At 33.3% G+C, this 13,431-nt stretch overlaps 1 protein-coding gene across 1 annotated transcript in view; it reads right to left on the bottom strand.

The window, feature by feature from the left end:
• Mdy (diacylglycerol O-acyltransferase) overlaps positions 1–13,431 on the bottom strand; it is a 91,114-nt gene that overhangs the window by 43,194 nt on the left and 34,489 nt on the right. Inside the window, exons 4-5 of the mRNA XM_072893126.1 lie at positions 10,875–10,927; positions 5,021–5,129 (exon numbers count right to left, since the gene is read on the bottom strand). Coding sequence (XP_072749227.1) covers positions 5,021–5,129; positions 10,875–10,927 — 162 coding nt within the window. The remainder of the gene's footprint in view (positions 1–5,020; positions 5,130–10,874; positions 10,928–13,431) is intronic.

The raw sequence follows: 13,431 nt of genomic DNA on the forward strand, positions 1-13,431 counted from the left end.
TACTTCAGTGATTTAAAACTATGAAATGAGATAGAGCAAGTATATAAGATAAAAATAAAATAAAAAATTCTAACCTGATAACAATATTTATGTCTACATACCAATATATTCAGATGTAATTACATAACTCATCTTCACCTACGTCTAATGTAAGAAGCCTCCTAAACGGTGCACATAATGTAAGGAGAGATGCACTAATAAAACAATGGCATGAAAATTATCAATATTAGATTAAAATGTAAATTAATGAATCTGAGGCAACTTACTCAGACTGAAAAGAGCATAGTTTTAAATCACTGAAGAAGGCTCGAATAAAGTCCGAAAAGTTTAGATCATTATTAATAAATTATGGACTGAATAATTGGTAGAAAATTACTTCACATCTTACATTTGCGTCGGCTCTTTATTGCCTAATTGTTTCTATATTTATATTAATAAAAAATAAAATAGCGTGAATCAAAATATCATCAGAGTAAATCAAACACAAGAAAATTTGATTTGATTAAAATATTAATAGTTTAAAGAGCTTTAAATATATTTTAACGAAGGGAACGGAGTATAAATCGCAAACCAAAAGTTTCACGTTTCCGTCAAGCCAATTTTTATAATCTGAGTTAATTTAATAATGATTCCGTACTTCTGGTTAAGGGATGACATGTGAGGCAAATCATATTTGTTCGTCTTTCGGGAAATATTAAAGAGATCGATATAACAGACTTTTATTCGCGTGTCTATTATACGACTTTTCTGTCTCTTGACAAGAACTCAATATTTTTTGAAATTTTAGAAAGATTTACGTATTGCATATGTGTTAAAATATATCTTTAATAAATTTAATCGGATAATTGTCATTGAAAATAGCTTTTATGTAATTTTATTTCCTGTAAACGAAGCTTTCGACCGGACGTCACGCGATTGTGCGATTGATTTATTGTACATCGATATGTGTGTCCAATCGTCAAACCGAAGACAAGAGGCTCTTTGTATGACAATATGGTACCACTTAACTGCGGTAAACACTCGACGCCTTTTACTGCGTTTGCGGCCGTTGCGCGAACGGCGCGGGAAAATGCAAGTGGATGAGAGTGTGCGAGCTGTGCGAGCGATAAAACGAGGTGCGTACAGAGAGACCGTGGGGAGAAGCGAGAAAGCCAGACGGTCGAAAGGTACGGGTCGTCCATGTCGCGTTTCTATCGGGTGTCACGTTCCGCAGTATCAACAGAAAAAAAAACGCAACATACTCGTTGGCCGACATAGGCATATTTCTGAATGAGAGAAATTCAACATTCTATGGTCGATGTTTTTGTATGGACCGTCGTAATTATGACAGTCGACAGCGAGGTATTAGGTGTCACGTGTGACCATGGATGACAACGCGCTCTCTCCGTTTCTTTCTCTCACTGTAATTTTTTCGCGAATGTCTCGCGTGTTTTAACTCCGTCCGTTTAACCGGACGAGAAGTCCGACCGGGAGAATTAAATCATTCGATACCGTATTGAAAAAAAAAAAAAAAAAAAAAAAAACGTTGCACTGAGAGCACTGAAGGAACGACAATTATCGAAGTGAAAACGAACAATGTCGAAATAACGGACAGGCAAATCAAGGAAATTTAACGAACCATTTAGTAGTGAATTATCGGTTATCTGTGCTAAAGGTAAAAAAATGTAATTAATTTTTTGATTAAAGTGAAATTCTTTTAGTAGCTATAGATTGACATGTCACATTATTATGTAAAAAATGAATAACAAATTGATTACAACTATAATATAATTAATAAAAATAATTGTAGCATAGAATCAATCAAGAAAGAATTTTCCGATACAAAGGAAATGATATTTATATTCACACTTAAAACAAATTCACTATTAAACCTTTTCATATCGATGACTCAAAATGCAGAAAGAAAAACTAGAAGATGCAACAGCGAGAAAGGTAAAGATTCGTACGAGTTTGGTCCGCGTAAACGCTTCTTAAAACTTCCCGTAACCGAATGCGTTTCGCAAGCGGGAGTGCAGTGGCTTGGTTAGTTCAAGTACTCGGACGGACGTTTCTCATTCTCTCAAAAGAAGTCTTCCTCTTTCTCTTTTCTCTATCTGTCTGACTCCCTTTCTTTCTTAGGATCGCCGGTAGTATTCCTCGTCGCTCTTTACCCCGAGAATTCAACCCCTCAACATGCGATGTATACGAGGGTGTGCACTCAAAAGTGTATTCATTCATGTAGACACCGGGGGTCTCTTGATGTCTTTACGCGAGCTGGAATGTAAAGATGCATTCACACCAACGAGAATTCTCTCACAATGCTTGACGATTTACGGACAAAGATAAAAGACGAATAAGTAAGTCTTTTAAAAATTTCCTAGACGTCAAAGGTCCTAGATTTTTGCCGAGAATTGTTTTCTTCTTAACTGTTATATTCTGTGTATCTAGCGTCTTTTTGAATAATCTTTTTTTTTGCTTTATTCTATCATATGCAAATATAAATACGCAAATATTATATATAGTTAAGATAAAAGTTTTTTACTTACATGTATATTTTTCTAATATCTTCTGTTATATTACTTTTGTTATAAATAATACAAAATTAATTAATTCTTTTATATATATATGTAGTAGATATTATTAATTCCTTCTCTCTTCAATATATATATAGATATATAGTTATTATACCTCGTACCAATTTATAATATTCAACTTTTAACTATCATGATTATTTAGATAACGAGTTTTCAAATGTTCCAATATCCACAAGAACGGTAACACTTCTAGTTTCGTAATAGTGAGGTAAATCTAACAGAGTTTGAAGCGTGACGATCCTTCACCTTCGGCTACACTGCATCCCCGATGATAGGAGGTCATATGTTCTCCTGTCGAAGTTCAAAAGCTTCGATCCAACTTTGAAGTTTCATTGTCATTCGTTCAATCTGCGAGTTCTCTGGTGTGAAATCGCGGCCACAAAGAACGACTTAGAAAACTTTCTATGATTACGAACTTTAAATTACATATTCGTAATTTAATGTCCTAATGTCCCTACGAATATTCGTATATAATAGCGTTTAAAGTTGAAATTCATCTAATTATAATAGCTATATCAGTAATTATATTATATAGTTGCTAAATTAACGGATGTGCAAAATTCATTCATTCTTTCGCACCTTGAAGGAAAAAAATAACGTTTATTTTGAATTCAAATTCTTCTTCGTGTCTTTGAATACTTATCAGGTTATTTATTGAAAACGGAAAATATGCCTAATACATACATGCAGTTAACTGCACATGTATCTTTCATGAAATTAAAAGATCTTTCTTTGTTGATGCTTTGAGTTCTGACAATACTATTCTTCACAAGCCCGCATTCTCCATGTTTTATTCAAACTGCGATCGATCGGCAAATCTTGTCTCCCGTGCCGTCGACCATGTCGTAGACGGTCGAATATCGCGACGGAATCAAAACCTTCTTCAGCCTCGCCGAAACGTCGTAAAAGACGGACGATGGAGATACTATTTGATAACAGTATATATATAAAGTTGACAGTACAAGATTCACTTCGAGGACTTTCTTATACCAAAGAAGCATACGTCGATTCGTTTCTTTCGCTCGAGAAACTGGCGAGAACTCTTTCACAACTATTTATTTGTATATATATGTATGTATATATATATATATATATATATATATATATAAAATGTAAATGACAGAAATATTATAAGTAAAATGCCAAACGAGATTACCGGAAAAACACTGGCTTATTAGAGCTCGGTGTCTCTCGCCGACTGCGATTAAAGATCTTTTAATTAAAGTTGGGGTGAGATTTTTCATAAAGTTCTAACTTTTCTTTGTGATTACTCGTTATTCAGATTGAAAAAGGGAAATTAGATCGCCGCGCGCGACAATACACCTATCGAATCGATCGCTCGCTTACGAAGTGCGTCTGCTCCATGAGAATTAATTTAAATCCTTTTAATTAGACAAGCGCGCTGCCTGCTTTAGTGCTCGCAAACGCAGTCACGTTTTAATTACTTTTCTTCAAACAAAAAGAAACTATGACATACAATCTGTGAAGAAAAAGAATAAGATTTTGATTAGATTTTTCATTTAATTGATGACGCGCGTTCTAGAATGGGATTGAACAGAATTCGATATTTCACGCTTTTCAATGAAAAAATACAAAATTAAAGTGCCTAATATACATATATATATATAACCGTCGTCTATTCTAATATGCAAGCTAATGCAAGATGAACGATGCGAGCACTCATAAAGTTTTGTAGATAAAAGAGACTACAAAGTAATTGCATTTGCATGTGAATTCTACGACCCTCCGCGGCATTTCCCGATGCATCGATTTGCGTGGATAACCATACATATTGCATTTAGATAGAATTTTTGACAAGGCAATTTTTGATACGTCTCTCCTCTGAGAACGATGGGCTATTCCGAAATGAATGTAGAAATGGAAGACAATTAAGAATCACTTATTTTCAGCGATATATACCTTAATTCTTCACATAATGATAATGTACAATATATAATCTGTTGAAAATAATAACACTGGAGTGATTCTTTAATGGTGCATCACACAACAAATTATAATATTTCGCAATATAATTAGAAAAAGGTTTTTGTTTGATGAAAAGCTCTTTGTTATAGGAGGCTTTGGATTTGCTTCCGTTAACACTTTTATGAATGATGTTCTTGTATATACTTGCAGACACATATGAATGGAATACATACACTAGCAAAGTGCACGAGCGGGTTCAGAATTAATTATGTGTCACGGGAAAAAATGTATTCGCCCGATAAGCGCGCAGCTGGTGAATGTCATGAATAGTTTCAAATCGCGATGAGTGACTGCGTAAACTTGCACCTCTTCGCGTGCATGACAACGCTAGTATTATTTTAATCGCGAGGCGAGATAATAGTAATTCGAGAACATTACTTGCATATAGCCTGAACGTTATTTCAATCGATCCATATACACGAAAAATCCGTGAATGAAACGATACGTAAAATGGCACTTACCCAGACTGAATCCAGAATCCTTCACGTGGATGACTACCATCGGCATCAGTACCATCACGACGAGGTTTATGACGTGGAACACCATTCCCGGGCCATGAGCTATGATATCCTGCGACAAAAAATAAAAAGATACGTAAGAAGTGACTTGCACACATATCGCGAATGCAAAAGTGATGACAGAGGAACTAAAATGATGAACGCTGTTGTGAGAGCGAGTAAGTACAATTTTCTGTCGCAAATTAAAAATAATTTGAGAAATAAACTATGATAAGGGAAAATAAAAAAGAAACAATATAAAAACAAATATATATATATATATATTAATTTATCAGTTATATTCGTTTATATGTATATATATAAATTAAAAATATCTTCATTTTTTTTATTAAAAAATAAAAAATATTTATTTAATTTAAAACAAACAGTTGACAAAATGTAAAAATTATTTAAATTTGAATGAATCAAGAAAATAAAATTAAATTGTCACAATAAATGCTATGAATTATTTTCTTAATTTAATTACATCAGATAATTTTAATTAAATCACATAATTTTACTTCTTTCAAAATGTCTAAATTAAAAAAGAATTAATTTCTATTTTTCATTCAATTTATTTGTACAATTTTATTTCTCAATTTAAATTTAACATTACACTCAATAATTTTTTAAATTCAATTTATATTCAATAACTTTTTAAATATAATTTTAATTAATTAATAATCGCCATAATTGATCAGTTATTGAAAAGTTTTACTAAAAGAAAAGAAATTATAATAGTTAAAATTTGCTATACGAAATACAAAAGATACAATTAGTCAAGTAATAAAAATCAATATTATTTCAACTATAAAAATTAATAATAAATGACAAGTCTCGAAAATTATTATCTTAACATATATTTACCTTAATATATTTTTGATATTAGTTAATCATTACATGTTATTAAAGTATTATGCAATAGTTATAAGATAACTATTACCGCAAAAAATTAATTAATTGAATAAGTTTTAATGTAAATAATTAAATGTGATGAAAAACATTGTAAATGTTATGAAACGTACAGAGACGATAAAAAATTACATACAATTGGATAAATGAGTTTTAATATTTTATAATTTATAATTTTAGATCTCAAGAGCAAATATAGCAATTCTTCTGTTTACGCTTTCAACATGCTTAATTGGAAACCGACGGAATTCTGGACCATACATGTAAATCACCGCTATGTATGTAGGTATGCATGATGTATCGGAATCGAGACGTAATCCGTGGCGCGCCTGTGGTGAAATTTACGAAAAGTTAAACGTTACAACGAAACAAAAATGGATTATATAAACTTGTGTAATTCGTTATGACGTGGATGATGAATTGATAGAATTCAAGCAAATTTTTTACTATCGCAATTACTAGTAAAATATTTTTCTTTTATTCTCAATTAAAAAAGTGTAAATAACAATTCTTTGATTTAAAAATATAAATAATAATCCTTTGATCTTCTTTATAATAATAAAGTTTTCAGCCAAATGTCTTAACTATATAGAAATCAATTTTCATTTAAGATTATTTTTAAATCCAATCCAAATAGAAATAGCGCTTATAAATAAGCGTTGCTTCAGTAAAGGGTAAAATGCCTGTGTGTGTGAATGAAATTACTGTGAATATTCAAAACGTGAGATTACTACGGGATTAATTAGCAGAATAAAATACATTACAAAGAAAGATATAAATCACAACTGTCGTCACAGCGTTTGCAAAATTGAATCACGGTATTTCATTCGTGAGATCGCGCAGTTGGATCCCGCGCCTGTGTTATAGAATTCAATAAAAAATTACACACCCGTCTGGGACAAAAGGTTAATTATTTAAACGCGCTGTCGGAGCCGTTTGACAAAGTATCGCATAAACGTGATTTATCACTGGCAAGTTATTATGGCGCGGAAACAAACGTCTCGATGTCCACGGTGAGAAACATTCGCTTGTTCGAAAAGTATTTCGTTTCTGCGTCGCACACTGCAGCCTCAGCTGCAAAAACAATAGCGCCTTCCTCATTTGCACCCTCGTACTTCGTAAAGTTTTGTATCCTGAACTAATTATCCCCCTCTAGGGGCTTAGAATAGATTCCATAAAGAATGCAGTTTTACAGCTTCCACGAAACTTAACCGGTGAAGAATGCACAAGATCTTCAGAGGATAGTTAAGAAGAAATTCCTCTTCGTCGAAAGCACATTGTCTGCCAAAATCTGAACTAATTAATGAGTTGCAGTCGCGGAAGATAAGATATTAAAGAGGTTTATAATTTTAGATTTTTCGAGTTTAGTTATATCACGCAAATAATTTATAATCTTTTAAAATTATTTAAATCTGATTTGTAACAATTCGTAAAAAAATTTACTAATTAAAAATTTACCGATAAAAAAACGAACGCGCATATAACATACATACATACATACATACATACATACATACATACATATATATATATATATATATATATATATATATATATATATATATAATAATAAAGCTTGAAAAATATGTAACGAATGATATCACGCAGTTAAAAGTTAAGATCCGCTTGCGATTTAGAAATCACCCAGCATTCGCATGACAATATGGAAAACGGAAAGCACGTTTTTGTCCGGTCAAATATTTACGTAGCGTTTGACCCAATTATAGTACACAAAAGAATATCATGAATTTACGGAGAATGGTGTACATGTAAACATTTATGCAGCAATACACATCATAGATTCCGGACATACAAAAAGTAGAATTAACACAATTTGTTTATTCTTTTGACCGTGTTAAAACGGGTTTAATATCGTGCAGGACAAAGTTAATGACAAGAATTTATTATCTAAATGTATTAAATAAAATGTTTAATAATTTAAAAATTTTTGTTGAAAATCAGTAAGTTTAAACGTAATTTAAACAACATTCAGTTTTATTGAAATCTTTAAATTAATTACTATCGAGGCTATTAATATAACACAGTTTTATTTTTTAATTGCAATATCATATATGTATACATATATATAATAAATAAAAATTATTTTTTAGTTAAAAATATTTATCTATGTCATTTTTTTTGCTGCTAAAGATAAGCGTAAGCATGTATAAATGTTAAATAAAGATAGAACGCTATACTGTGAAAATGGATACATTTATCACGGGAGTCATCATATCTTTACTACAAATGCGTCGCATATCACATTGTCGCGGTTGACAAGGCAGTTAAAAAATGCAGCTTGCAAGCGAACGTGACCGATAAGTTTTTCCATGCCGTCAGATAACTGTGCGTTAAATTATCAAACGGGACGAATTGCACACGAGCGACTTGCATAATAAAATCCGACAATTTCATCCGAATGTAAGCGCGATCACGTAAATGGTCGCGAATGCATGCGAAAACGCGAGCAGAAGTTATCCACGTGCGCGAAATGTTAGTTCTGAGTATTAATTTGCTATATATTATTCATACGCGGGATCCATGTCAGCCGAATTATTCATACAACGTTGTAATTATGCGTTTCGTTATTAGCCGAATTATTAGCCAATTAGCGGCCGGCGATTAATCAGTGAGTGGTAATTACTACGTGTACCGATCCTATCGCCGGAGTTTGCGTGTCAATGACGGGATTCCGTTCCAGAAAAGGAAGACTGACTAATCGAGTTCGACGTTTGAAGACAGACAAGCTAGTGGATTATATCCAGTTGATTATGTGATTACGCGTTAAATAGCCGCGTATACGCGAAATCATCTAAACATATCGCTATAGTCTACATAAAAATACAAAAGAGAATATATATGTTCTTGTCAAATTATTCATCGATTTTTATATCATTCCTAATTCGCAATCTTTTATTTCTGCCATCGTAAATCTGCTAAATTGAGTTTTACGCGTGGAATAATCGAAAAGTCACGTGTTCGTTTGCATGGGACACGATCCATGACAATTTTTCGATGTACGAGTGATCATCGCGAAATTACCGTTGGTGATATAACGTAATTATACTGATATTTACATAACGGACTGCATAACACAAAACATAACTAACGAACATGTTCGTCATAAGGGAATACATCACGGTGCGCGATAAAAGGTCCATTAATGCGTCGCTATTTCATATGACGCTCGGAATCAACGGACTTCACAATGTGAGAATGACTGGACGCGTTTCGTCGGTCGGTGATCACTTTTACGACACAGCGATAAGGGAACATCGTGCAAGAGATTTCCGACGTTAAAATCCCACTGCTGTCCGCCGGCATTATCAGCGCAGATAAAGCACTATGTATGGCACCGTACGCGTCGACTTTCACCCTCGCAGCCGGGAAAAATATCGCCGCCCTTATCTACCAGCCGTGGGATCGTCAAATCGATAGAATTGATTCGTTCGCAAACTTCGACCAAAGTTACGGCCAATAATCTGTGCTGACTTTAAACGCTATTCTTGGACATTATGACGGTTGTTTGAGGGATAGTAAAAAGCGCCATTGCAGAAGAACCCTGATAGTTTTAATGACGCAATTATTATAAAAAATGTAAAAAGATATTTTAAAATTTTTAATTTATTTATAATAAACAAATTTATGATATAGAATTTTACTGGATGTAGCGTAGGTAAGTTTATACTGTACTTCTATAAAAATATTATAAAATAATTTTTTATAATTCCTATAAAAGAGACCAAGCTGATAATATAAAAAGAGTTTGTGGAATAGAATAAAATAGTTTTTTCTTACATTGTACGGCAGATAATGTAACGTTTCGAAATACTTTGCAGAGGTGAACCTGACAGTTCATCGAATATAAAAAGCTGAGCGAGAGCTCGAGGAAGGGTAAAACGCAACAAATGTCTCCCTTGATAGTGTTTCTGTACTTTTCCCTATAGTTGTAGAAAGTTACTCGCCACGAGTTTCTCCCTCATATCATTATTATTTAGTCTCTGTCTCCTTATAAAAAAAAAAAAAAAAAAAAAAAAACAAAAGAGAAGAAACAGTCTATTGGAGGTGAAATGTGTACAATGTGTCCCTCGGTTCCTCATGTTTATTTCTCTTTATCTTTCTCTTTATTTTTGATTGTTCCTCGATGTTTGCCGCGAGTGCGAAAAGAAGAATAAGAAGAAGTGAAAAAGTATACAAATAACTTCCCTTCAAGAACTTTCTTTCTGAGGTTTCATATAATGAAACTCGAATGCATTTATTTTCATGATAAAATACATGGATAAAGCGCTTATTTATTATCCAATTTTTATTAACTTTATAATTTTATATTAAATATAGAATAATTTAAATAAAGAAAATTAATCGCGCGTGTATTTAAAAAATATTAAAGAAAAAAAAGAAAGAAATATTACACAAAGTATTTCTCCGATTATACAATATTATCATAATCAGATTTATAATCGGACTATGAACAAATACAAATTACAGAGAAACAAATTAAATTTTTTCTTAAATATGACATTTTCTTACGTAATACTTTCTTTTATCGGTGATACTCATTAAAATATATGTTCATATCGCTTTGCAATTAAACATGTTCAATATACATTAACAAAAATATGAGAACGATTATCGAGAGAATAAATAAATTAATCGTACGCAAAATTTTACAAAGCTGTTAGTGATGTAGCCTCACCAATTCTTTTATTTCCAATCGATACAATGCAAAAGCGTCGACACTATTAAGGGCAATAAATTACAATGTAACGCCTCTCTTGTCGAACGAGTTACGGTATCGCGCGACTATCGTTCAGTCGATTACCCGGATATTGGATTTGCTCACTTTCCGCTCGCACGCCCCTTATACATATGTATACCAAAATATTTGGAAGAAAAATTCACTCACCACAGACAGTCCTTTCTCGATCAGCAGACAAAGGACCACCGGTACGGTGGAATCTGCAAAACAAACAAAACAAAAGGGCTAGTTTATCGATCATACGGCTTCACGTTGCTCTCCGCGAATTTGTCATTCTCTCGCTCTTTTACTCTTTTTCCCTCTTCTTCTCTCTTTTTGAAACCGGCCGAACATCGAAATGTGCAGTCGACCGATTGGCATCCCAGCTGAAGAGAGGAAGTGACAAGGACTTGTCACTCAGAGTGACGGTATAGAAGCGAGTGAGAGATATGCGGAGAAAAAAAAGAAAGAAGAGAGGACAGGCGAGTGTGTGGCGAAAGCTGCGCAGTGAGGATAAATGCTGCCGGTGATCGAAAGCGTCGCTCTCGAAGCGTTCGGTAGGGAGGACACACACCCACACACACACACAGAAAAAAAAAAAAAAAAAAGAGCAAGCCGATATCGAACTAGCAGCGACGAAAGCGCCTCGTCGATAAATCATCCAAAATAGCACTCGATATAAAGCGGAAGTACGATTGGGCGTACATCGAGCCCGACGCGCGCCCGGAGTTCACGGAAAACAATATCGTCCTCGATCCCAACTCTATCTGCAGAAGAAGAACGAAATGTGTGTTTCGTAATCGTTTAGTCGTCTAAATTTTTATCGCAGAGTCGTCTCTGAAATTGCGTTCCAATGCGGCCCTGCATTATTGCGCGAAGAAAACTGTCGCATTCCGGAAATTTCAGAAACATAAGTTATGAATGCGTCGTTGTAAATTCTACGATTTTGAAATTTTGTTAAAATGGCAAAAATAAATGCTTGGATAAATTTTTGTATCGAGATAAAGTTGCACATTATTTTAAAACTAATAATTAAATCATTAGATAATTTTAATTATGCATTTTATTCAATATTTCATTAAGTAAATCTTTTAAAAAATTAAAATCTATTATTTTTAATCTTAAGAGCTAATCCAAGATTTTATTTTAACGTTTAATTAATGTTGATTTTTAAGAGAAAGCTTTTATTTACTTAAATATTAAATCAGATTCGTATGGTATACAAAAATTACGCCCGAATGGGATTATTCAAGAATCGATCCTAACAATGGAATTTGACGAAATACAAAATTTCTCCTTTATTTCATGTCGTTTCTCTTATCGTTCCTAGCATCGTTGCCAGAACCGAGAACACTCGGACACTTTCGAAGATTACGTGGATTTTCAGCGTGGATGAGACACGCGATAGCGGTCGCTATACTCGGTAAGATTTCACCGCGAGTGGCTCATCGTATTCTTCGAGGTATCATCCGCTGTGGGATAAAATATAGGCGAAACTTAAATAAGTTTAAGAGATGCAACTGGATGATAGGCAAACTCGCAGGATTGGGAATTGCGAAAGCATCACGTCGAAGAAACCCGACGCGAAGATCCGGAAATGCATGCGCCTGCGGCGCATCAAGAATTTTAGTAGTACGAGTTATTAGCGACTTTAATGAAAACATTGGCTATGCATTGCTTTCGAGAAATTTAATTTATTAATATATTAATACACACAATCTGCAGCTGTCAAGCTTCATTAAAACATGACAATTTTCATCCGACTACAAAGAATATCACACAAATTTTGGCTTTTCAAAATTCTGACATGTTCCTCCAAAGAAATGTTTTAAAATTATGAAATTTGAATATTTTAACTTTTAATTATTTGCCTGCCACTTCTGATTGAAATGTCTATGTTATGATTACAAAAATAATCACGTTATTTTTATCACCGACAAACTTTTGTATTTTGAAATTTTAATACAAGAAACATTATTAAAAGAGATATATATAGGTCGGAATAGGTTAAGCATAATTATTAGTTTTCACATTACACGTAAATATCATATATTACTGTAATGATTGTACGCGAGTATTTTTGCCTCTGCAAAACTATTATTAAGTTACGAACGTTGCGCTGAGTTGCTCGTTATGCTAATCCCAAATTAATTTTAGCTAACAAAGAAAAGAAGTCGCATGCTGACGCGTATAAAATGTCAAGCAGGCAATCAAGAACACATTAGTCACAATTAATTTCCATGTAGAGTCTAAACTTCTCTTCCTTTCATTACTACTCAAAAAAGTCAAGTCATTCTCGATACAATTTCCAGTTAACAAACATTTTAATGCAGGTAATGTTTATCATAAAATAAAATGCAAAAAATAATTACAAACACACACACACACACACACACACACACACACACACACACACACGCACGCACACACATACTGTGCAACGTGTTACAATAAACCGAGTGCAGCTTTTGTATTCTTTCAATCGATTGAACGATTGCGTAGAAAGCTTGTTTGAGACTTTGCTACTTTGTAAACTTCAATAATGACACTATTATCACTTTACAGCTCAATGAATGTTTTCACATTTTCCCGACGAATTTGTACGTTAACTTGATTTACGAGAACAAATGTTGCCCAAGAGGATTATCAAACTCGTTGGCTTGTGTACCCATTGCAATATGTATTAAAATTTACATTAGTGTCAATATATATTTTGTTAATATAA

The sequence above is a fragment of the Anoplolepis gracilipes genome, chromosome 1 (assembly GCF_047496725.1).
Source record: "Anoplolepis gracilipes chromosome 1, ASM4749672v1, whole genome shotgun sequence".
NCBI classification, from domain to species: domain Eukaryota; kingdom Metazoa; phylum Arthropoda; class Insecta; order Hymenoptera; family Formicidae; genus Anoplolepis; species Anoplolepis gracilipes.